This window comes from Bombus terrestris, unplaced genomic scaffold (genome assembly GCF_910591885.1).
Source record: "Bombus terrestris unplaced genomic scaffold, iyBomTerr1.2, whole genome shotgun sequence".
In the NCBI taxonomy this organism is placed as follows: Eukaryota; Metazoa; Arthropoda; class Insecta; order Hymenoptera; family Apidae; genus Bombus; species Bombus terrestris.
In genome coordinates this window covers 543,124-570,559 of record NW_025963548.1, presented here as the reverse complement: position 1 = coordinate 570,559, position 27,436 = coordinate 543,124, and the positions used below count along the sequence as shown (strand labels likewise).

Here is a 27,436-nt window from a genome sequence, read left to right as displayed (position 1 = left end):
TAAAAGAGACTTATTTATTTATACAACGTTTGAAAATGAAAATAAAATACATAACGCATAGTTACATACATAATGCATAGACGTGGATTTATTCTTTTACAGATGGCCATGAATATGAATGTGACGAATTTGGTTCAGGAGGGTGGTTACATTCCATATATACATCGCCCAGAAACCTATATAGTACCAGGATTATTTTTAATAATCCTAATAGTGGGTGTATTTGGAAATGGACTGATGATGATTACGTTGGGTACAGATTCGGCAGCAAGAAATACATCCACTAACTATATGTTTTCGTTGGATCTGGGCGATATTTTGGTAAGAAAGTACAATATGTGTATATATTATCTCTAATGTACCATTTAAGACCGACGTTAAAAAAAAGGATCTCTGACGTCGAATAAAATGGAAAAAGATTTCGTGCACGTTTGAGAAACGTTCAGATGGACAAGACGTGTCGAAAGTTTCCTCTCGTAAAATATAAAATGTATTCAAAATTTCATAGCATAAATTTTGTAAAAACATATTTCTATATGAATAATTAACTGGGTAGAATTAAACTAATCTACTATTATTCTTGCAAGCCACAATCAAAAGATTCATCAGCTTACTAACACGGAAGGGATAAATATTTAATTGTACTTCTTGTGGTTATGATTCATACATCTTGAAAAAGCCATCTGCTACCCATTGTATTCCGCGTCTAAATATATATAATAAATCAAAATGAATGTCCAGTAAGTTGGAAATAAATTGCGACAAAGCTGGAATGGTAAAAACTAACAATCCATGAATATTCCAAATATAGATGAGAAAAATCTTTCCTTCCTTCGTCGGGATCCTTTTTTTTACATTTCGATTTCCCGTCAATTGGAAAATGTTGCTAGGACCCCATGTCATTTGTATCCCGGCAATATATCGAATTTATTCAGACTGTCGGATTGCGCGTATAAATCTGTCGCGAGCGAGTTCAGAACATCCGGTACTTTCTCCGTCATCGATTTCGCGTAGAATGTAAGTAGGTACGATAACGCACGAAAGCATCTGAGGGCCCATCGTAGAAAATTTGTCTGGATATATATTACGACAGTTTTATTGTCATTGTCGACTGTCGTGGTTATATTGATAAAATGTATTATATCGTACAAATACGCAGACATTACTCTTTATTATCACATATAATATAGAAGAATTTAAGTCTCCTAGAAATGTATAATTATTCTTGTATAATACAATATATTTTTATATGATATAGCGATTTCTGTGAATTGTATGCTTGAAATAAATATCTTGTAACTTCTATACATGTTCTTTAGTTTGTTACATATATTATCAATATGATCATAATAGTCTAGTAACGAAATTTCAAAATTTTTTCTATCACACACGTAATACGTTCATAAAAATCTCTAGAAATATTCAAATATTTTCATAAATAATTTCTAAAAGAAGCACATGCTATATGAGACCTTGAATCAGACGTTAAAATTCCGTTGTTCTGGACACGTAATCGTGGACCAATAGCGAGTTCGATTATAAACGCGCTTATTTTCGTGGATATCGAGCTTACTTTATGATATATGTAGCTATACATCTTGATCCATGGACAATTTATAGCCGGACGGAGAATAATCAAAGATTAATGCGATCCATACGATATCATCTGTGAAAATCATAAATAAATATTTTCTCGATTATAGTGTTCGAACGATCATGCTTAAACAAAAAGAAAATGTGTATTTCACGATTAAAACTGAGAAAAAAGTACAACAGCATAATTGAGTGTTCGATCATACGACGAAATTTGTACATCCCGCATGAAATTGCAGAAAATTCGCTTAATCTACATTTTTTATTATAATATTCAATACAAAACGTTCCTGTTAATATCCCCCTTTTATCTCGAAATTCATCAGAGACGTCCGTATTTCAGACGAGATTTAGCGAGTTAATGAGGGAATCTTTTTTTCGCAAATTGAGTGAACGTTACACACTATGTTAAAAGGACGTGGGATGTGAATTCATCACGAATATTTTTAATAGATTTTTCTGTATCATAATCGCGGATTGTTTTTATTTTAATTTTCTCGATAACAATGAATCCTGATAAATGTTTTCCTAATAATTTTACTATATGCTCGATGCCGTACAAATATAATATCAAGTATTGTTTATTTTATCGCTCTCACCTATCGAAATGTCGAAGGCGTCGTTTTCAACGAAACAGATTTTCAAACGTTTCCCATATATTCGTAGAATTCAATCAAATTTCGCAAAATTACAGAAAAATATTCAAATAAAATTTCGATAAAGGGTTTTCAACGAAACAGATTTTAAAACGTTTCCCATATATTCGTAGAATTCAATTAAATTTCGCAAAAGTACAGAAAAATATACGAATAAAATTTCGATAAAGGGTAGATTGAATAACACGAGTACAATTGACCGTGGAAATACAATACAATAAAATACACGTGTATATTTTTAATTTTAATTTTCGTTTATTTCAGGTGATCCTAACGAGTGTACCACTCGTACCAAGGTCGTCAGACAGAACACAATTAATGCACACAGTCCCTTCTAACGCCGTCTCTAATTAAATTTCACCACGCGATTCAATAACGTCGGGATCCTCTCTTCTCTTACATGCGTTGTTCAATTTGCCCCGATACAATCCGTCCAAGGACCAGAACCGGTCCTTCTTGATACAGAACTGTGATAACTAATTATATTACACTATTATTACACTATTATTATATATATTACACTATATATTATATTATATTGTATATTACACTATATATATATATTACACTATATATTACACTATATATTACACTATATATTACACTATTATTTTACATCGAAGACAATTAATGATGTTGAAAATTCTTAAGTTAAAAGCTGAAGGTATACTTTACATCAAAAAAAAATTATCACGATTGCACATATAGATTTACAAATATTTATAGTTACAATGAAGAATTTGACACATGTATTCATTATCTCTAGTAATTCAATCATAATCGATCATTAAACATAATTGAAACATTCAACATAGATCTACTCTACTTGGGAATGGTTCTTGATTTTTAACAAAATATTCGCTGCGTTGACATCTACGGATTGTTTTAAAAAATGAATTATGATCTAGAGTCTTAGGTCGGTCTTGTGTCTTCGGTACTTTTTAACTCGTGAGGAGCGGTCGCGTTCAGTTCCTGTGTGTTTCTCCGGGACGTCGAGCTGAAGCTGGTTTCCTTGAATTTCTTTCGCCTAATCATTCGTTTCCTTTGTGAAAATTTCGTTCGTCGATTGCCATCGCTGCTCGTTCCTGCTTGACAGACGCTTGATCTCCTCTTCTTCAGAAAACAACAAAGATATCTGTTGAATCTTCTTCATCTGCTTCCTACCGTATCACATCTTTATGATTTGGTTCCACTTTTTTGCTTCAACTATGAAAGACTACAACAACTATTGGCACATCTTCAGGATTATTGCTTTTTGTATGACCTTCATTAATAGCTGCATCAACCCTCTCGTTTTATATTTTGCCAGTACATCATTTCGCGTGAGGTGAGTATGACAAGATAAGCGACCTATCAAATGTCAGCTATTAAACCTAAAACATTGTAAAACGAAATAACAAGTCGAAGCACACATTCTCCTTAAAATACTATATATAGAATGGAAATGTTTATGCAAATTTATGTTCTTACGAACACGATTAGAAAAATGGAACCTAAACAGAATTTTGTTCCACTCCCCTTCTATCTTTTTCCATGTTATTTAAATATTTTGAAATGCATAAATATCAGCATTCTAATTATTATATTACATTCTGTACTACATGTTGCATGAAATGATAACATATCCATACTCATTTCACTACCTCTACATCATAACTGACTAAAGAAACAACAAAGCAGTATAAACGAGTACACGTCTGTAAACAAACAGGTTTGTAAACCGAAAACTCAAAAAAGCAAACAAACAATTGAAAAATGATGTACTGGCAAAATATAAAACGAGAGGGTTGATGCAGCTATTAATGAAGGTCAAACAACAAAGATATCTGTTGAATCTTCTTCATCTGATTCCTACCGTATCACATCTTTATGATTTGGTTCCACTTTTTTGCTTCAACTATGAAAGACTACAACAACTATTGGCACATCTTCAGGATTATTGCTTTTTGTATGACCTTCATTAATAGCTGCATCAACCCTCTCGTTTTATATTTTGCCAGTACATCATTTCGCGTGAGGTGAGTATGACAAGATAAGCGACCTATCAAATGTCAGCTATTAAACCTAAAACATTGTAAAACGAAATAACAAGTCGAAGCACACATTCTCCTTAAAATACTATATATAGAATGGAAATGTTTATGCAAATTTATGTTCTTACGAACACGATTAGAAAAATGGAACCTAAACAGAATTTTGTTCCACTCCCCTTCTATCTTTTTCCATGTTATTTAAATATTTTGAAATGCATAAATATCAGCATTCTAATTATTATATTACATTCTGTACTACATGTTGCATGAAATGATAACATATCCATACTCATTTCACTACCTCTACATCATAACTGACTAAAGAAACAACAAAGCAGTATAAACGAGTACACGTCTGTAAACAAACAGGTTTGTAAACCGAAAACTCAAAAAAGCAAACAAACAATTGAAAAATGATGTACTGGCAAAATATAAAACGAGAGGGTTGATGCAGCTATTAATGAAGGTCAAACAACAAAGATATCTGTTGAATCTTCTTCATCTGATTCCTACCGTATCACATCTTTATGATTTGGTTCCACTTTTTTGCTTCAACTATGAAAGACTACAACAACTATTGGCACATCTTCAGGATTATTGCTTTTTGTATGACCTTCATTAATAGCTGCATCAACCCTCTCGTTTTATATTTTGCCAGTACATCATTTTTCAATTGTTTGTTTGCTTTTTTGAGTTTTCGGTTTACAAACCTGTTTGTTTACAGACGTGTACTCGTTTATACTGCTTTGTTGTTTCTTTAGTCAGTTATGATGTAGAGGTAGTGAAATGAGTATGGATATGTTATCATTTCATGCAACATGTAGTACAGAATGTAATATAATAATTAGAATGCTGATATTTATGCATTTCAAAATATTTAAATAACATGGAAAAAGATAGAAGGGGAGTGGAACAAAATTCTGTTTAGGTTCCATTTTTCTAATCGTGTTCGTAAGAACATAAATTTGCATAAACATTTCCATTCTATATATAGTATTTTAAGGAGAATGTGTGCTTCGACTTGTTATTTCGTTTTACAATGTTTTAGGTTTAATAGCTGACATTTGATAGGTCGCTTATCTTGTCATACTCACCTCACGCGAAATGATGTACTGGCAAAATATAAAACGAGAGGGTTGATGCAGCTATTAATGAAGGTCATACAAAAAGCAATAATCCTGAAGATGTGCCAATAGTTGTTGTAGTCTTTCATAGTTGAAGCAAAAAAGTGGAACCAAATCATAAAGATGTGATACGGTAGGAATCAGATGAAGAAGATTCAACAGATATCTTTGTTGTTTGACCTTCATTAATAGCTGCATCAACCCTCTCGTTTTATATTTTGCCAGTACATCATTTTTCAATTGTTTGTTTGCTTTTTTGAGTTTTCGGTTTACAAACCTGTTTGTTTACAGACGTGTACTCGTTTATACTGCTTTGTTGTTTCTTTAGTCAGTTATGATGTAGAGGTAGTGAAATGAGTATGGATATGTTATCATTTCATGCAACATGTAGTACAGAATGTAATATAATAATTAGAATGCTGATATTTATGCATTTCAAAATATTTAAATAACATGGAAAAAGATAGAAGGGGAGTGGAACAAAATTCTGTTTAGGTTCCATTTTTCTAATCGTGTTCGTAAGAACATAAATTTGCATAAACATTTCCATTCTATATATAGTATTTTAAGGAGAATGTGTGCTTCGACTTGTTATTTCGTTTTACAATGTTTTAGGTTTAATAGCTGACATTTGATAGGTCGCTTATCTTGTCATACTCACCTCACGCGAAATGATGTACTGGCAAAATATAAAACGAGAGGGTTGATGCAGCTATTAATGAAGGTCATACAAAAAGCAATAATCCTGAAGATGTGCCAATAGTTGTTGTAGTCTTTCATAGTTGAAGCAAAAAAGTGGAACCAAATCATAAAGATGTGATACGGTAGGAAGCAGATGAAGAAGATTCAACAGATATCTTTGTTGTTTTCTGAAGAAGAGGAGATCAAGCGTCTGTCAAGCAGGAACGAGCAGCGATGGCAATCGACGAACGAAATTTTCACAAAGGAAACGAATGATTAGGCGAAAGAAATTCAAGGAAACCAGCTTCAGCTCGACGTCCCGGAGAAACACACAGGAACTGAACGCGACCGCTCCTCACGAGTTAAAAAGTACCGAAGACACAAGACCGACCTAAGACTCTAGATCATAATTCATTTTTTAAAACAATCCGTAGATGTCAACGCAGCGAATATTTTGTTAAAAATCAAGAACCATTCCCAAGTAGAGTAGATCTATGTTGAATGTTTCAATTATGTTTAATGATCGATTATGATTGAATTACTAGAGATAATGAATACATGTGTCAAATTCTTCATTGTAACTATAAATATTTGTAAATCTATATGTGCAATCGTGATAATTTTTTTTTGATGTAAAGTATACCTTCAGCTTTTAACTTAAGAATTTTCAACATCATTAATTGTCTTCGATGTAAAATAATAGTGTAATATATAGTGTAATATATAGTGTAATATATAGTGTAATATATATATATAGTGTAATATACAATATAATATAATATATAGTGTAATATATATAATAATAGTGTAATAATAGTGTAATATAATTAGTTATCACAGTTCTGTATCAAGAAGGACCGGTTCTGGTCCTTGGACGGATTGTATCGGGGCAAATTGAACAACGCATGTAAGAGAAGAGAGGATCCCGACGTTATTGAATCGCGTGGTGAAATTTAATTAGAGACGGCGTTAGAAGGGACTGTGTGCATTAATTGTGTTCTGTCTGACGACCTTGCCCCCTTCGCTTGTTAATCGAGAATTTCTGTTTGACGTGTACCCTTGTTAACAGGATTTAGCCTCGCACGTCTATTGGCCGTCGCGTTTCCGTAAGTTATAGATGTTCTCGTCGTTCAGATAACGTCTGGACGTCTTCTCGATACCCCTATTATAACTGTAATTAGGCCACGCAAGGACGGAATCGTTTCCAAATGAATCGATGCAAGGTTGGAATATATAAATGCCCGGACATAACTTGTAGCCAACTGACTTGTACCATAATCTTTCCGTGTTTCTGTGAATAAAAATTGGACTCGGGTTTGTTATTCCCACTAGACGTAGCGTGCTGTGTGTTAAGTTGGCTTTCTGGATCGTTCGAAAAAATGACCGAGCATTGCGCGGACTGTGCCAAATATCGCCTAATGCTTAGCTATTCGAGTTACTATATTCACTGGGAAATATACTAGTTACTAGTCTCACTGGGAAAAGGAAATTGTTTTATTATTATTTAATTAATTGTTTTCTATGTTTCTCTTCGATTCTCTTTAGTAGCCAACTTAAAACAGTATTTGTTCATTATTCGATAGAAGTTCATAATAACAAAACTACAAAACTTTCTGAGCAACCTACTAGTAATTGGGTATGATTAAATCATGTTAACATGTAGAGTGTTGACAGTGTCCGTGAATTTGAAAAATTTATTACAACGCTCGTGTAGTAGTGACCTTACGAAGAAAATAAACGTTCCTGTCGTTTCGAGAGCTCGTGTTTTACTCGGAACAGGTGAAGGCTGGTTTTGGAAGGCAAAAATAGGAAGAACTCGAGAAAAATTTCTGTGCAACGTGCAAAATGGAAATGAAATGATGCTGTGATCGATAACGATGCGTAATCCTGAAAGAAGCACGGTAAGCCACGTGTTGGAACTTTACGTGGAAATTATCGAGAAAGGTATTTTTCTAAGAAATTTCAAATATCTCCTTTCCGCGTTGACTGCAAGTAAGATACGAATACCAGACATGCACTAGCAGCAAAAAGTGTGCAATCAATATGTGTTTCATAAAAATAAAAAATTTTCTAAATAATTCAGCTTAGAATTGAGATCAGGTTGAATCAAGTATCCTAATACTTATGAACAGATGTATACGTAATACGAAAGACTTAAAAATCTGGTGCAGATGCCAACGACCAATTACCATAACATTAACAAACCAAAACCCTGTCCAGTTAACACAGCACTTCCATGTCCTTTCAACCTAACTTCCACGAATAAACCATTCTTTATTCCATTGTACAGTTTTGTTTCCATTTTGCGTAAGAATCGATAGTAACCAGTGGGGCAAGATTTATTAGAGTCTTATCCCCGCAATCTTCGGTGAAACGGGTAACAAACAGTAATTCTATGGCCGCTGTTCCGGGATGTCCGTAACGTATTCGCTGTGAGTTTCGAGTAAGGGGCGCGTGCCAACCGCTTTTATCGGGCACAGGGCACGAACAAACAGGGGTTCCCGATACAATGGTTCGCATCTGCAGGGGTGGCCCAGTGCAAGGGGCACATTTCTAGGTGTTTTGAAAGGGGAGCGGAGAGAGGGTGAAGCCATGGCAAACCGTCACCCTCGCAGCAGTCTCTACTGCAACAAGGGACTGCTACGATTTGGACGTGGTTAGTCGATGCCCATCGACGCCAGTCAACGGTCTTCCTACATTCTTAACTACCGTACTCTGGAAAGAGAAAAGAATCGTCTTTCGGGGGAAGGAGAAGAATCTGGATGGACAAAAGAACCATTACCGCGAAGGGGAAATATCTCTGATCCAGGGAGGAAGAGAAAAGCTACAGAAGCTTAAGACCGAGATCAGGAATTTATTTTTGACTACCGTTAATTCTGTGCCACAAAGAAATTGTTATCGCGTGAAGTCGTTCGTAAAAGGTCGTTAGCGGATCGATGGTGAAGTTGTTTCGTGGTTTTGTTGTGTCTCAGTAAGAATGAAAAGATATTCGTCGGTAAGTGGTTCGAGAAAAAGGATTTTTGTGTACACGTTTAATTTTTAATTGTGTTCTATTCGTACGATACAGGCTCCGTGCTTGGCAGATGGAAACAACGACAGCAAGAAGGCCAAACCGATGAAGGTAAATTCCATGAGTGCGGCGCGAATGTCGATTATGAGAGAATTATCGATTCTGCAAATTGTAAGATATAAACTAAGTACTTAAGAGCGTGTATACTCATGTGGTGTTTATACAGGAGCCGAATGCCAGAGAGTATCTGCAGTTGGCGCTGGCCAGAATCTTGGAACTGCAACGAGAGATCAAAGAGGGAACGTACACAACGGACTATACCAGCGATCTCGGTAACATTAATTTATAAATTTATTATTCGATTTTTTCAGCATCTTCTCTGGTCTCTTTATGAGGCCTCTTTGCCATGATCATTAATTTCCCATGCTCCTCAGAAATTTGAAACGTCTCCGGAACCCAAGTATCTTGTATCTGTTTTTTGAAAACTGTCTTGATATTCTATTTAGCTTCCTTGCAAGCTAATTTATAACGTAAAGCATTAGATTTATAATGATTCAATCCATTTTCTCTCATGTATTGAAAAACATCGTAAAAAGAATTTTATTCTTTGAAGAAGTTTCCGATCATTTTTCGCTGCATGTTATAAAAGTGATATTCAGAAGAATTTTCATATTAAGTACAAGTAAAAGAAAATAATGTAGTATCGTGGGCAAAAGGCCTAAGATATCGGCCGAACCGTGTACAAAGTGGCGAGAGCTGCGGCGCCGTCGAGTACATCAATGTGTCGTCGGTCCTTTCAAGTGGATAGTTTTGTGGAAAGAGCCTGCGTGACTCTGGCCACGGGGGTTTCGGAACACGTGTTCGATGGGACGAGAAAAGACAAAGAGACGCGAGAGTGATTTGAGTGGAATAAGACTTTTGTGTTTTAGTTCAAGTTGAACATCTATCGTTCTCTGTCCAATTAATCTCTGTTATTCTTATTTATCTTAAATAAATAGTATTAGGAGAATTTTACAAATCTAAATTATCCTAATCCTGTCCTTTTTTCCGATACTACAATAATAAAACAAACAAATATCTTGTGATGTAGTTATGATATTAGCAAACAATTTTTTAAATATTGTTTTTGTAATGTAAAGAAGGCAGAACCGTACAAAGTATAGAATCAAAATATAATGGACGTAGAAATCGATATTTTTACTGATTTTGATTTTTTGTTACTGTCATGGAAAATAATAATTCTTTAAAATTGGTTTACAAACCGGAATCGATATGTAACAGTTTTCGTGCCTCGTCCTGCCTTTTTACGTTTTTACAGTTAATTCAACCAGACACAAAGTTAACACCTGGAACTTTTCGCCAGGTGAGTCCAGCAGCGAGGAAGACCTGACAAATGAAGTTCTTCGCAAAGTGTTCGAGAATCTTCCCGGAACACCCGACTCCGTTGAAACAATCATGAACCGAGTGACTAACAGCAAATTAAATAAGCCTCAATTCGACGCGATTCACGGTAAAAAGATTCAACTGTTGGGTTATGACACCTGTCGCAGAGCTACAGTGGGGTTCATGAAGAATGTTGTTCCCGAAACGAAATGGGATGTAAACTCGAAGTCGTCTCAATCGAATTACTCTGCCTTTCGTCTGGGGATTTATTCGAGGAACGAGCCGAGAATGGCGCATTGTAGAACTGGTTTATGGAAAAGTACTTCGTCTCACGACCAGGAGATTCAAGACAGAATGCTGAGGAGCTTGGAACTCCATTTGGCGAGAAAACAAAGAGATTATACTGCCAAATTGATAAGGTGGGGCATTTAAAATGGATACTGACGGGATTTTATTGAATCTCGTCGTTTCTCATTGAAACAATGGTGAAACTTTATGAAATATTTGTACTTTTGCTGATTTTTTAAGATTTGTGGTTAAGACTTTGTCTAAGCTTCCATCAGGGTCTTGAATAGTAAACTGCGAATATTTATTCAAATTCATATTTTTATGGATACTGCTGAAGGAATCCAACCTAAGCAGAAACTTGCTTTACTAAATATTCTAACGACTACTCTATTTTGCGTACTTTATATATTTTTGCATATTACGTACGTTCATAAGTTTCTCACAAATGCATGTTCGCAGTTTACTTGATAATCACTTTTTATCTAGTCAAACTTATTCAAAGCTGTACCTGTTTCTATTGAATCATTCTAGTCATACACACGAGTCATTGAATGTTAATTGCGGAAGTTATGTTAGGCCTACACGGCCTAGAGTCTCCTACCGCTCTCACAGTATCCAGAAGTCCGACAGCTCCTACAGCTCTCAAGGGCCTAGAGCTCCTATAGCTCTTCTTCTCTCATCTAAGAATAATCCTTCTTTTCGTTATCTGTATCTTAATCAACGGCGTTACTACTTTGTGTGATTGTATAAAGTGTTGGAAATATACATTATTATAACTCTGTGACTCCCAGTGTTATACCGCAACAACTACCCCGATTATCCTAACCGAAATACGGGGATCGAACTATTCGTGGTGTTGATTATTCTAATCGTAACGGGAATTTACGATTCCCGTTGACGCGTATTCTAACGACCCCGTCTCCCCGCGATAGCTCGAAAATACAATATACAATTAAAAAACAAACAAACAAAGGAGTTTAAAAGGTATTAATACGACTTAACATTTAGAACGCTGTATAATTTTTTATGTCGATTCCCGCATAGCAAAAGAGAAAAGAAAGAACACCAGAATGTTCAGCAATGAATGGACTAGATAACTTGTGCCATTTGTATACTTGTATAGAAAATTAATTTGCCCTCTGCCATACTTAGTTCATCTCAGAATAAATTAGTTCCGTAAGGCTTATTTATTTTTTATTCTATTCACATTTTGCGAATCCTCGAGCTTGTTCTGGATAAATGGATTGCTCGGAGATTTCCACGTGATGCCTAATAAAATATTATGCATATTTATGCGGTCCACGAGATAGAATATAACTCTAAGTGAAACGTAACAGTATATCGACAGAAGAAGGCACCATTCGATATAGATTTTTTTGCTTTCTTAATCGCCTCTGTTGATTATTTCTCGCGCTTTCCTTCGTAGAGAAAAATACTTTGCTCGAATGTTTGACATTTCTTAATGAGACCGTAGCACAGTATACCGCTAATTTTGTGCGTAGAAATATACATCTATCGTTCGAACACTCATACACACTCGAAAAATACAATATTCGTTATTTCCTTGTTAACAATGATATCAGGTCCGTTTTATAGTCAAACTTTATATAACGCTACGATATAGTATCTTTCAATTGTACTTTACAGTAATAAAAATCCTAATATCGACCAAATCTCAAGGCTTACAATCGTTGTGCTAGGAACTAGGCAAACGAAAATACATAAATCTAAAATTCTATCACCTATAAATAGTACAATACTAAAAAAACTGTCTGTGTTCTGTCGTGTGTTCGTTGTATATATTATATCAATATTTTGAAATAGAATTTAATACGAAAGACATGTTTCGCATTCCTACAATTTAAAAGATTGCCTGTCTTTCTGAATTTTACGATGTACAATTAAAATATTTCTTGCGATAGTCATCTGCGACATATTAGACTTAATGTAACATTTGACTTGTATGTGATTATTAAAATTAAACTGCTTAAACATAACGTATAGAGGGTTCCAGCAGCAGGATACTAAATTATTGCCAATGGGAACAGAATCAACGAGGAAAAACATGACAATCGGAGTACATCCCGCGAAGGTAACGGAACTCAACGATAAACAAGTCAAAGTTGAAACGACCTAAGTTTCTCGGGATTCACGAGAAAATGAAAATTTCAGAAATAAATTTCCAGTCTCGATAACGATTATTTGATTTTACGTGTCGTTTCTTTCACGCGATCTATCCAATCTATTTATCTAGAATTGACTCCGATATCATCATCTTCCGTCTCATCGAATCTGTATTTCTTAAAGATACCTTAAAGCGATCTACTTATACATATATACGTACTAAAAATATATTCAATCCATACTTGCATGATATTTCAAATCTTCATCCCCTGCCTGAATTCAAAAGCAAAAATATTCCAAGAAGACATCACTGCTGAAAGCTCCAGGGCTTACAAACAAACAGACATCGAATTTTCGACATGATCGTGGATCTCCGAGCGGTTTCTCAGTGTTGTTGTACGAGAGTGGGTCCGCTGCCAAGATTTCGCCAAGGATCCGGTATGTCGAAATGTGCTGGGACTGTGAGCAGAGCATCGCCCGCGGTTCTGTCCGCGCTACAATTATTCGGCTTCACGCGAGTCGTGTTTACGCACTCGATGGGTAACTTGAAGAAGTCCACTTTGTAATTGTAACCCTGGCTGCTGACTCGGATGATGGTATGCAGTGGCACCTCAGCGTAAGGCACCTCTTCCGGTTTTTTATCTGTGAAAAAGCCAATGATGCAGCGCAGAATAGCTTGATGAGACACGACCAAGATGTTGTTGGATCTCTGTAATTCAGCAATAACCGGTTCCACGCGGTGCATGGCGTCGATGTAGCTTTCTCCCCATGGATAACGATAGCGCAGCTTATCTTGATCGCGCCATGCAGATTCCTACGCAAAAGCATTGATTTAAAGATGTAGAAGGTATATACGCTATCTATGTACTATATACTAAAGTATATAGACTTTTGCCTAAGTCATGGAATGTTTCGTATATCGAGGTCCTCAAAGCATTAAAACCTAGCTTATGCAAAGTCAGGGAACAATGGCTGATTTTAAACATAAACTTTAATAAAGCAGACCTGCGATATAATATTCAAATCATGGTATGATTTAAGTTTCGTTATAGTACACGGTTAATAAGTACACATCAACTTCGTATTGTAATTATAATATTCATTTGTCCATGTTCTAAAACTTCGTCCAGATTAATCAGACAGATTGAGTTCGATCTAGCAACGTGAAACATTGTGATTATCGTCTATGTGCTATGTACTTGACTGGGAATATTTCTTTGAACTTCAACGCTCATTCTCATTAGTCAAGCAAATATTTCGTGGATGTAAGTGGATAAATTTGCATACAACTGAATTTTAATCAGTTACAGACTGTTAACGCAGACGTTAAGTCATTCGATACTTTTCCCCAGTGGCCAAGTATTCAATGCTTGAGTCATCCGTGAAGATTTATGTTATTATTCATTTTCCAAGATAAGATTGAAAGTTGTTCGCTTAGAGAATTAAATTGACAAACCTAATAGATAATAAATATTCCATATCTAGGATCCCAAACTTATTGAAATACAAATTATAACTGCATTAACTAATCGATCACTGGGAAAATTTTGATCAAATACTAATCTTAAATGTGTCAATTATAGTACAATGTTTCTAACATAATACTGATACGATTAGATTAATTCAAAAAGCTTATACCCTATAAACCATATATACTCTATATACCCAAAAAGCTGATTCCGTTATACCCTATAACCTACAATGATAACTGTTACAGCTATCTACCATTTACTACACAAATAAATTAAAGCTCTTAGAGCTAGGGATTGATAAATTCAACCGATTGAAGGCTCGTTTAAATACAGTCAGAAGATTAGGCAAGTAGTAAGTGAAACCGAATTTACACATTTTTCGATGAATCATCCTTAAAAGTATAAATTATCTTCACTCGCTATTTCACTTTGATCAACAACACTTGAAACGTAATTCAATGCAAGCAGTGACGAAATTTCGAGGAGGAAGACGCGTTTGATCTGAAATTACCTGCGGATAATGCTCCTGCATCTCTTCATAAGACAGCCCCTCACAGATACCGGCGTGGAGTTCGTTGAGTGCTGCCACGTGTTCTTGGGGCGCTTCCACGCCACGAGCAGTCGCGACTAGTTAGCACGCGCAGGTCGGGAATACGCATAGCGTTGAACTTGGTGGCCAACGCTTGTGCATATCTCTCGCCACGTGCGCTTAAAACTGCGTCACCACCAACCTTACCCAATACGTTGTACTCGCTTTCGCCGTGCTGTAATCAAAAGAGAGCGGGGGAGCTTTAGTTTTACCAAATCGTAGAATATTCTGATTACGTTCAAAAAGAGAGGCGTAGCAATGATAAGATTACGATCAGGCGAGAAGAAATTACTTTTGGAACCAAACCCTGATAAGATAGCAAGATTTTAAAAATACAATATGTATGTTTTTACGTATGCGTATACGTATACGTATGCTTTTAAAACATGTTGTGTGTAAACAATTGAGGGCTCGTCATGCTAAATGAAGTGCTCAGTTATGTATGTTAATCTTTTTAATAATTGCAAGCGCCACGACCTGGCTCAATTGTCCTTGACTCAGCTTGTAATCTATCCGGAAGGAGGATCATCGTGAGCAACCAGCATGGCACGGTGGAGCACGAGGTGGCGGCGGGAGTTCCGCAGGGATCCATCCTCGGACCATTCCTGTGGAACTTGGTATACGACCGGTTGCTCGAGAGACTCGACAACATGCCAATGGTCAGAGCAACTGCCTTCGCGGATGATCTGGCCATCACATGTTCCGTCGGAAGGAACGAAGATGCCTCCGTCAAGGTCAACACGATGCTAAGGATCGCCAACGATTGGTGCACGAGTGTCGGGCTCACCCTGGCGAGGGAAAAGACGGAGGCCATGCTCATCACAAGCTTGCGAGTGCCGAGAGTGGTGAAACTCAGGTTGGGCTCCTCGGACATCGAAACGGTCGATCGCATCAGGTATCTCGGAGTCGTCATCGACTCCAGTCGGAGGTTCGGTGCGCATATCGAGATGGTGTGTAACAGAGCCGACAAGTTAATAGGAGCCCTTAGGGGAATTCTACCCAACATCAACGGGCCGCCCAGCTTGGCTCGTAGGCTCTACTACAATGTGTGGGAGTCCATCGTAACTTACGGAGCACCGGTGTGGGCTAGAGCAGCGAATACCGATAAGAACAGGAAAAAGCTGAAAAGAGCACAACGAACGGCCCTGTGCATAACAACGACGGCATACCGTACCGTCTCCCACGCGGCACTTTGCGTGTTGACCGGGAATCTCCCGATTTACATAAAGATAAAGATGCTCGGAGAGACCTACGAGAGGAACAAGATCCATGGGTCCAGAATTGGCATGGATGACGGCTCCAAGCTGAAGGAGGATTCGCAAGAAGGCCCAAGAGGACTGGCAGAAGGAGTGGAACAACTACAAAAAAGAAAATATCACAAAGAAGCTAATACCGAGTGCGCTGCTATTTACCAAAAAGAAGATGGACATCGATCACCACACCATGCAGCTGCTAACCGGGCATGGGAGCTTCGGGGTCTATAGGAAAAGGATTGGCAGGGATAGCGACAGCAACTGTCTCGACTGTGGAGACCCGAACGACGATGCAGAGCACGCCCTCTTCGCGTGCCCGAAGTGGACGGACAGAAGGATCGAGCTGGAGAACGCTCTGGGAGGGAAGATAGACGTGGGCAATCTGATCGCCACGGTGACCGCCAAGGACGAGAGCTGGAATAAATTCAGGCAATTCTGCAAGACCGTCATGTGTCACAGGAGGGTGACAGCGAGGGCCTGGAAAGTGGCAAGGAGGAGAACGAGCGTAACAACAACTACGCGGAGCAATGAGGGCAAGAACACGAAACAACGAAAAACCGCAGAAGGAGACCAGTCCAGTATTCTGAACTGGCTAAGAGGACGACATGAGCAGTAACTGCCCGAAGAAGTAGATACAACGAGGCACGAAAGGACAACCCTGATGACTGCCGACAGGTTTTACCGGGGTTGTCTGCCCTCTAAGCGGAGGAAGAAGGAGGAGGGGTTTTTAGTGGGTATGGCAACGACATCCGACCGACTCCCACATAACCCAGTGATGCGGGTCACTGGGCATGCGTAATAGCATTTTCCCCTCCCCACGCAAAAAAAAGCTTGTAATCTAAGAACAAACACGTTTCTTCATTATCGCTATCATTATCACTTGTCGAAAAATTCTTATAATTAAGACTAAAGACGCTAAGGCTGAGCTTCTAGGATTAGAACATTTGAGATGAGGATTAAACGATGACAAATGTAAAATTTGATGGATTACCAACCCGAGAGAAATAAAGAGTATGCGGCTCAACAGTGACGCTTCCAAGATATTTGTCTCCACATGGCCTGACACGTTGCAGGACTCGATATCCATGCTGCCGGTGTCGATACGGATTCGTGGATACGTCTTCTCATCCATTGGCTCGTAAGATCGAATGTAATGAGCTATCTTCAATCGTAGATCTTCTTCGGCTGTTATTGAATCCATGCCAACATAGTCAGCGCTGTACCGCAATATCTCCTTGTAATTTCGCTCCTGTACAACCGGATCGTCGCAGACGCACTCGATAAAGATGACGCGATAACCGCTGCCCGGAAAAATAGTCGAAGACCTCGGCGCGCTGCGCTCGCATCACCAACGTGGCGTCCAGGATCTTCAAACAGGAAAATTCTTAAATGCAACTAACTGTGACGACTCGCAAACTCAAATTTCAGTATATTTCTTCCTACGCATTTTATTTAAATAGACATTAGACTATATCGATTTTCAGTTGTCTTTCTTTGTATTGTATATTTGGAGAGATTGCTGCAACAAGGAGGTAGCTTTCCAATAATTTGTGTAAACCAGCAGAATGCAAGTCAAAATTAACCAAAACTATATCATATTTTGACACGTGCTATAAATTCATGATCTAAACTAACATTTGTATTATTTAAACACATTTGAATATGAAAGCTATACTTTTGTTTTTCTCTCCCAATAAATGCAATTTAAATACTGAAAGTGTCTTCATGTTGCTACAGGCCCTTCGTCAAAATTAATTATCGCTTTGTTCAATTAAGAACACCGCCGGCCATAAATATTAGGGCACATATTGATATTTAATACGAATGGAGTGCTTTCGTTTCTAGTAATTTCGTTATAAATCTGTTATTTCATTCGCGGCATATGTACTTTGTAATGTAAGATATAGCAGATAAAGAAAAGTGTCAAAGTGTTCCAATCGATGCTTATAACGTGTAGATGTCCTAATAATTATGGCGAGTAATTTATATATGAATTTACATGTTGGTTTCTCTTATTGTTAACATATATATCAAGACCACATAGAAAGAATACGATAAATTAGAATAAATAGGAATATTTCAATATGATATAATTTGGAAGGAAAAATGCACCGTTAATTTCAGAATTAAATAATTAGTTTCCTATAATATCTAAGATACGTTTCCACATAGAATTTAAAATTTAACGTGAAGACACGTTTTACCGTTGTAGTCTTCATATTGAATTCGTGTCATATTTGTTCAATTCTCGACTATTTCTAAAGCGCATAATATCGAGAAAATAACGAGCCGATCTTAAGCTACTTTCAACACCATGAACTAAAAATATTAAGCAAGGTAAAACTCGTACGACGAGATTCGGTTCGGTCGGAGAAAGGTAGACCGGCTTGACTAGCCTCGGTTTAATCGCGTCGTCCACTGTTAGCGCGATCTATGTATAAATACGACCCTTGACTGTTCTAATATTCTAATCTATTCTTGCAGCTCCGGTTACATAATAACAAAAAAAACACGTGTTTCTTCATCCGGTCGGATTCTTCAAATGCGCAACGATTAAAATTCTTTCTTAACTCTGTTCTATTATTTTCGATCAAATGCAATCGCGCGTGCTTGCATTCGTTTCGACATTGAATCTTTCTCAACTTTTTTCGATTACTCTCAATCAAGCATAACCGAAGCGTATTCTCGTTCTCGTGTTGATACCGAATCTTTCTCAACTATTTTCAATTCTTTTCAATCAAATACAATCGCGTGTGTTGTTGTTCTCGATTCGATACTGAAATCTCTTGAACTTTTGCGATTATTTTCGATCGAATGCAACGGCACGCATTCTCCTTTCGATACTGAATTTATCTCCAGATTCTATTCAATTTCACATCTTTACTAGATGTTTGTCACGCGTCTAATTGATGCTTACAGCTACGGAATTTCCGCCTGCGAGCCATGTAGCGCACTCGTGCATCGCGTTTCGTTGGGCCAGAGCTCTCAACGCTGCATTCGTCGTATGGTCCGGAAGAAACAGCTCGTGCGATACGGCCTCTCCATATGGTTCCAGCCTTTTCCTGCGGTAGTCGTTAACCCTCATCACTAAAGTAATAATTAAATGTAATTCATTAGTTGTTGGAAGGGTGTAGGAGAGCTTAAATAATTGGATATTTTTTGATTTACGTTTGTATCGTTAGATGGAAACAATATAATAGTACGGCGTAAAATATAGTGAGCTAAACTACCCTTCTTTGTCAATGTCTCATTTGTCATTTTGAAGCATTCGAGAAAATTGAAATTACACTACTTTTCCTGTGATTCTTGTTTTTCATCGAAACATTCAACAATTCGCGAAACATTCAGTCATTATTTAACACGTTAAATGCCATAGGGGTCACCGGTGGCCGGCACTCAACTTGGCCGTGGCATCGTCGAGGTCACCGGTGACCGGCGCCCCAAGATTAGTAGCAATACATAATTTGAATAATTATTTTTTATTAGCAATTAATTATAACTATTTATCAATAGTTATAAATTTTTTATTATTACCATCGTTACTACAATGGTATGACGAAATTAATGCAGTATAAAATATATAAGAATAGTTTTATTTATACATGAAATATAGATAGGTCCCGGGACGTAATAACATAGAACAATTATTTAGCATTTCACAAAGGAACAATATGAAATAATGTTTTTTTTCCCACCATGTTATATAATCTCCATCTGGTATACGTATATGCGTATGTAGAGAATATATCTATTTGTAGTATTTTATAAGGTTGTAAAAACTAGGAAGAGCACAATGTAATATATTACAAAATAGAAATTAAAATTTGTTCAAAGCGCCGTAAATGTTGATTTAGCGTATAGCTAATTATGTATATTTATAAAAAATAGTAGCAACGCAAGAGGTTAAGAAACGATTTTCCCCTGCGACGAGATTACAATAATTGCAGGGATCATGATAATCCATGTCGTTACCATAATTTTCTCGTTTACATCTCTGACTCCTGCTGACCTTCGGGATCTTTTCTGCTTTTACGAACTGTGTGACTGTACCCGTCGCGTTTTTCATTGACACGCAATTTATCGTCGTTAAAAGAAAACCGGGGACAACCTTAGGCGACAGAAACGCCTCTTTGAAAGGTGCACGCTAATTGGTCCGACTGAACTGATGATAAATGGAAAAGGACAAAATATTTTTTATCAATGCATACTAACTTTTTAGGCCACAGACCTCCGTTATTAGACGCCGTAAACTTACCTCTCGCGATAAATTTATCTCTCAGATAGCGCGACAAGTGCAAATCTATGTACAGATTCCCCGTTTTTATACTGTGAATCTTTGTTTGTTTATTGTTTTCATTTTCCATGCGAGTTCAATGAAAACAACAAGTTTATCAATTTTAAGTTATTTGTTACATGCTGAATTTTCATTCGTCGCACGCGTTTCGAACATACGACACGGATATCTATTTAAATCGTGTTTTATTTATAGTCACCACTCCTATTACAAGTGGAGATCACAGATTCGTGAAACCGTGGCCTGGTTTCGTGGTAATTTCGGTGTAATAGCTAAAGATCTAGCTGACACGAATCGAGAAATTCAAAGAGAACGAGCGAAAAAGCGTAATGCGTTTCAATGAGAAAAACAAACGATGAAAAAAGCCATTATTTTATCCGGTATTTCCGCAGGTGGCATTTTTTAATTTCGTTTGCATATTGCATTTCCATGCAATTTTTTATGATGACTGTTGCATTGCATAACGCACAGTAATCTGATGCGTTCGTTTTCGATAGATAAGAAATAAATAACGTTTCCCATCGAATGTTTCGCAACCTGATTACCGATTGAATTGCTATTCAATAACATCGTTACCTATCGAATATATCGAACATGGTGTGATTGTACGAGTAAATAATATCAATTAGATGAAACTCATATTACTAGTGTTCCATTTAATCGATTTACCTTGGCGCTGTTCTTCGACGCTTGGTGCCATCGTATCAGCGCACGGCGCAGTCTCCTTTTATATAGTCGACGTATTGATAGCGTTCACCGCTTGTGTTACCGGAAAAAACCGGCTTGCAGTGCAAGTTTCCTCACGGCCAGACAGTAACCCAGAATCGGTGCTGCCAACAGGTCGAGACAGGCGGCAACCCAGGGCATAACCCGACGATGAACTATTCAAATTGGGGTCTTTGGTTTCCCTTCCCTTCCAAGGAAAACACAAGTCAACAGGTAGACCAGTCGAGAAGTCGATAATTACAGGAAGAGAATGAAAGTGATCCTGGTAACGCTTTTGCTTGAAATATCCAGCAAACAAGAGCCCTCTATTTGTATAAAATACTCGGAAACAGTGGTCTATTGCTAGTCTCCTTTTTACCCGTTTTGCTGCTCAATCTTCGGCTAGAGTTCTTCCGAAAAATGATCGCTACTTGTGTGCCGTATTATGGACAACAGGTCCTCCCTCGTTCCAATTTGCTTGATCCTCACCTCTGGAGCCAGTTTGCGTGCTTCTTTGCCTATGTTCGAAGAAAAGCCCAGTTCTCCGATTTTGTCCTCTTCTTTGGTTAAATCTTCTTTTACCCTCGATTCACTTGATTGTTTGATCGTCGACGATCTATCTATCACGTTACGATGTACCTTTATAAATATTGTCGATACAGACGTTGTCCGACTCTGCGCACGCGCTGCCACAAGTATATGCTAGTAGTTTACATAGTCACGGTGCTGCCTCACCGATTTCCAGCATACTGGTGTTCCCTTCTCGCCACCACTTCAACTCTGCTCCGGTTATGTATATTTATATGTAAGGTATTCCTTACCCTTTTTAGCTCCTTTTCTCTCCCTTTACCGCCCACGACAACGTGGTTTCACATGGACAATCTGTGGAGTTGCCTCTGCAGAATCAGTTCTCGTACAACCGGTTTACCAGATTAATTTTATCCACCAAAGACCTTCGAATATAACTGTCGACTCTCTATTGTCTGATTCTAATCTCTGCGTTTGTTGATGTTTTGTTCACTGTATGTTGCGTGCAAATCCGCCTAATCCGGTTCTGTAACTGAAGTTATACGAAAGTGTTTAAAAGTCAAAGTGAAAACGAAGTAAAATTGTGAAGTGAAAACGGTCGTCTCTAGTCAGATTGAGGTGGTACTAGCGACTGATATTCCCCCATTTGCTGCAGCTTTTAGCAACATCGATCCGGACCTGGTAGGCTCCCTCTGTTGAAACTGGCCAATCAACGATTCGCTCACCCCACTACTAGTATACAGCAATCATATTGGGGACACGTCGAATGTATTTACGTTTGAGGACAAAACGTCGATATTTACTGGGCCACTGCAACCTTAGACATTGCGACTTTTTACATAATATTTTACAAATCTGCGTGAAAATATCAACAGCGGTCATGGAGGAATCTGGTAGAATCTTTATTATATAACATCGTACAATGTCTCAACTATAATTTCGACAGACGCGAGCTACGTTCCACCAAATTTGAATCACCGTTATAGTGCTCTTTACGTTTATTTTGGTCGATTAACTATAATCGCTTTACTTAGACATTATTATAGACATTACTTAGACATTGTATTATAAAAACTAGTCTAATTTGGACCATTAACGTATTAATTCTTAAAACGAAGACAACATAGAATTTCGTTCTTAAGTGTACAATTGTACACGCCTTCAGTTCACACGAACTGATACCAGAACATTCTTTCCTCTCGTTCCATCATTGGACCTTATGCCTCATAAATTGTTACCGTAACGTATCACGTAATTCATAATTGCACGGCTTAAGCATTTTACTCTTGCTTCCTGGGTAACAGTTTCGACGTCACCCAAGTATTATTTATTGCAGGCAATAGATTAGATAATACATGATTCGGACTGAAAACAGGATTGCAATAACAAATGATAATTATTTACAATCTACTTGGATGAAAAGATGCAAGCTTTGAATATCATTTCTTTTGCAATTATGCGACGATTGAAATAATATTTGCTTTGATCGGTATCTAACGTTCACAAATCGACCTTCTCATTTTTCTTCGTTCGTTAACCGACCAAAGTCCACGTTTGTTTCTTCTATTTCTCCGATGATATTTAGCGAACATGAGCGGTCAGACTCGTGTACTTCACATTCAGCGTCATTTAATTCAGTCGGTGAATGGTAACGCGTTATTACCCTGTGAAATTGCAGCAGGTACAGTCTAATACGCCATAAATTATGGAAATAGTTCGCACACTGATGTGGATTTGAATCATACGATTTCTTAGAATTGATTCTATAAGTTTGATTATAATGTATGTTTATTGCTGCGTCTAGTTTATTGAAAAGTACACATTTTTATGAAGACAGAAGATCTATAATCATACGATTTGCGTAATTATCGGAGAAATGAATCAGAGTATCTTGTGATTTATATAGATAGCTAAAATTAAGGCAGTCGTTATCGTTGTATATGAAAAATATTATTATCTGTTAGGGGATGATGAATGATTTGAATGAATTCGTGGAAGATCTAAATTAGTCGAGGAAACATTGGCTTTGGAACAATTTTCCCATATTGTCTTGTTGCCAAATAAAACGTGCATTGTACAGGTTGGAAATTTTTCCTGAAATTAATGATAGTTTTGTCTCAAACTTTTTTTAAACCTAGCATAATGCAATATTTTCTACAGTTGCATAAACGTGACATTTGGTACACGTGATTCACGCATACTTTCCGCCGACGCGAGTTTAGTCTGTGTTGCAATTTTTTGCAGTAATACAACACTTGTTCGAGGCTGTGAGTTAGCATAGCTTTTGCTGAATACTTATCGTCTACAAACAAGAAAGATTTTTGCACACGTCAAATACGTCCGTGACTTTCATCACGATATGGAAGATTCCGACTTTTCTTTGCATACGCAAAACGATATCAGAATATTAAAATCCACGAATTTCCTTACACGTGATAAACGTGTGCCTCGAACGGCGCGTGATAAAATGATGATAGAGGTCATGAACGATCGAGGGTAGCATGAAATGAACTCTAAGTTCTATAACTAAATCGGCACACATGAATCGTTAACGTAACTCAATTGAGAAGAGAGCGTCGAATCGTCTAGAAACACTCGTACTCCTGTTCCTAAAGCGTTAGTGCCAAGAAGGTGCGCTTTGTCGTTCAATTATTATAAATAGAATAATGCTCCCAACCATCCGTTGTATTATCGCGTTGTTAAGTTACTTGTAAAGTCTACCGATTCTTTCGAATATCGTTTTAAGGCTCTTAGTTTCCATATAGTACTATTTTTGCAAGCATTTGTAAAACGTTATCGATGAAATCCAAGATTATCTTATTTTTGGAATCTCGAGCGATATTTAAATCGCTCGAGATTACTCTAAATATATTTTGACACAGTAAAAATAAATTTTAATTCAAATTTCCTGCATAACGCCACTTTTTTAATTGCTAGTTTCCAGCTGAACACGGAAGATGGCAGGACGGTTCCTAATCAATACAAATTGATTGTTTGATGCGTTGAAGCTGTTTTACCTTTCCTTACGCTAGTGGCGCTGCGTGATATTCTCAATGTTATCATTCATCATATCGATATAATGTGGCGTTTACACTTTGGACACTTTTTGAAGCTACTATGTTGTGTTTGAATGCGATCTGCGTTTTAAACGAAGAAAGATTTCTTGCAAAAGGTACACAATATCATTATATTTTTGTTTGTATTATTCTTTTATACTGAACTTTTCCCCTGCATAGAAATGAAGAATTTGTAGGTTATGTTATCTATTGTGTTACGCCGCGCAACACATCTGCATTCCATCCCGCGCGGCGTGACAGCCAACGGTCTACGTGCCGTCCTTCGAACCCTCCACAGGCCCAAGGACCCACCATAAAGTCGAAATTCTAACTGCATTATTCGCACACATGGTTTACGTCAATCTGTTTGCCAGAAAGGACTTTCTAATTCCAGAAGTGTTTTCAGCTGGTTTTTTAGAAGGGTCCTTGGGTTTGTTATGTGCTCTTAAGAATTACGAAGAAAGCGGAGATATACCTAACGAAAAATCTGAGTTTCCCTGTAAACAATGTCGCTTAGGACCCAAGTTGATAGGAGGTTTCTTCCTCCTCTCTTCCTTCCTAACATTGGTCCCAACCAATCGACATCGCGGATTATTGCCCTCACTTTACTAACTAAAAATGTAAGCAACGAATTCGCGTTCTTCGTTCAAAGGGCACACCCATACCAAGCTTTCCTCCGTATTCACATTAGAATAAGCTTTAGAGTTTGATCGTCTCTCACGGTGCCTAGAGTTCCTGCATTTCCTACAACTCTCACCGTTCGTGTATCTTTCTGAGTTCCTTCATCATTCATCAAGGTGCCTACACGGCCTAGAGTCTTCTACGGCTCTCACTTATCCAGGACTCCGACAGTTCCCATAACTCTCAAGGGCCCAGAGCGCCTAAAGCTCTCCTTCTCTCATCCAAGACTAACTCTTCTCTCGTTATCTCTATCTTAATCAACGGCGTTACTACTTTGTGTGATTGTATAAAGTGTTGGAAATATACATTATTATAACTCTGACTCCCAGTGTTATACCGCATTAACCACCCCGATTATCCTAACCGAAATACGGGGATCGAACTATTCGTGGTGTCGATTATTCTAATCGTAACGGGAATTTACGACTCCCGTTGACGCGTATTCTAACGACCGCGTCTCCCCGCGATAGCTCGATTTTATACATATTGTATTTACATATATCGCGTAGTATGATAAATATATAAATCATATGTATATGTTTTTACTTGTATATTGGAATATATTACTTAATTTTTGTTTAAACATTGTTACAGTTGGTTGGGCGTCGTGGCAAAATGTTCAAGGCTTCGGAGAACCTCCTACAGTAAAGTCACAAATTTTGAACCTTATTAGGTCCATACGAACGGTGGCACGAAGTAATTACAAACAAATTATTTTAATTCGTTTGATAATTAATTTAAATATAACACAAATATGTTGTTTGTTGCAGTTCCATTGATATTCCTAAATATCGTAACAATAATTGTGAATAATTGGTGCTTGGGTGAAAGAAACGATTGATGGTGTAAATAAAAGGACAATGAGCTGTGAAAAGTGATGTACATAAACGCAAAATTACATTCTTTTATTTTTACCTTTGTATCGAAGAGTAAAGTATTTTTTATTATATCGTGTTTCAGCATATTTTTGTACTGCAAGTATTTTAAAAGATAGCAGTATTTATATATGTTGTTTCTATCTGTATCACTTCTTATTTATTTTTATATTATTTTATAAGCTTCCAATTGTTTAATTATGTTGGATACGTGTTACATATTTTTCTAATCATCGTAGTGAAGACAAAAAATTCTTCATACGATAATGCAGTAATACACAACAAACCTTTTATCATATCAAAATACATATATTTCCATATATACTTAAATATTTATCTAAAATATCATTCATCATTTCGAACTTTTTAGAATATTTCTTTCCACGTTATCTAGCAGTTCCTGTTCCATCTGCACTAAACATCTGCTTTTTCCTACACTAAACAGCATCTACTTACTTCATTTTGCCAATGTCTACAAATAAACTTGAAACAACCGTCGAAATTCATATTGCAACATCAACTCTATAAAAGGAAGTTTGTCATGCGACATCAACATGTAACTGTAAGTTGCAATTTAGTTCCATTTTTTTTTATCGACGCCAACAATTGAAAATCTCATACTTCGTTAGGAGAATCGTCAAAGAATTGAATATCTTTTTACTTTTATTTTTTTTCGAAATTCTATTTACTCAAGACACGTGCTCGGAACTTGTTTCATTTTCTCAATTAGTCATTTACATTTTATTCTTGAAAGTACGGGGAAATTCATGGTGAAGAGATATGGCGAACTTCCGCTACAGGTCGTCTCTTTCCGTTAAGTGTCTTCGAATGTACTCTCTCACGGGTAATTTAAATCATAAATCAACAGACGAACGTACTGTAAATTATGTTCGACTTGGTGTGAGGTGTAAGTAGTTGGACAGGATGCTCATGTCTGTTTGTCTTCGTATCTTCATAGACGACGCGATGGCGCACGCGGGAAGCCAATGATTTTCTCGTAACTTTCTCCCCTTCTTCGCTTTCTCGGGGTGGAAGTAACATATATACATACACATCTCCGTGCAATCAATAAACAAGTGTCATGTTGACTT

General features: G+C 37.2%; 1 protein-coding gene, 2 long non-coding RNA genes and 1 pseudogene across 4 annotated transcripts; 2 read left to right on the top strand and 2 right to left on the bottom strand.

Moving 5' to 3' along the window:
• Positions 1-5,713, bottom strand: LOC125386937. Its single transcript, XR_007227544.1, has 2 exons — positions 5,587-5,713; positions 1-4,895 (listed from the first exon to the last, which is right to left on the bottom strand). It is a non-coding gene; the product is annotated as an uncharacterized LOC125386937 (long non-coding RNA).
• LOC125386938 lies at positions 4,622-5,835 on the top strand. The gene is made up of 2 exons (XR_007227545.1): positions 4,622-4,748; positions 5,440-5,835. It is a non-coding gene; the product is annotated as an uncharacterized LOC125386938 (long non-coding RNA).
• Positions 5,836-11,945: 6,110 nt separating this feature from the next.
• On the bottom strand, positions 11,946-21,307 carry LOC125386935 (annotated as a pseudogene).
• Positions 21,308-22,343: 1,036 nt separating this feature from the next.
• On the top strand, positions 22,344-26,417 carry LOC125384658 (immediate early response 3-interacting protein 1-like). Of its 2 annotated transcripts, none has more exons than XM_048414137.1 (3): positions 22,344-22,626; positions 26,065-26,166; positions 26,241-26,417. In XM_048414137.1, exons 1-3 carry the CDS (start codon positions 22,500-22,502, stop codon positions 26,309-26,311), a joined length of 300 nt encoding a protein of 99 aa, XP_048270094.1. In that variant the 5' UTR covers positions 22,344-22,499; the 3' UTR covers positions 26,312-26,417. The 2 variants fall into 2 exon arrangements, with proteins under 2 accessions (XP_048270094.1, XP_048270095.1); XM_048414138.1 differs by lacking the exon at positions 22,344-22,626 and adding an exon at positions 24,744-24,905.
• The last annotated feature ends 1,019 nt before the right edge of the window (positions 26,418-27,436 follow it).

Bases quoted from the DNA above. Each gene is read 5' to 3' on its own strand.
- LOC125384658 (XM_048414137.1), top strand. From the start codon at position 22,500: ATGTATTTACGTTTGAGGACAAAACGTCGATATTTACTGGGCCACTGC. The intron at 22,627-26,064 runs GTAGAATCTTTA...ACATTGTTACAG, and splicing joins AGCGGTCATGGAGGAATCTG to TTGGTTGGGCGTCGTGGCAA. The intron at 26,167-26,240 runs GTAATTACAAAC...TGTTTGTTGCAG, and splicing joins CATACGAACGGTGGCACGAA to TTCCATTGATATTCCTAAAT.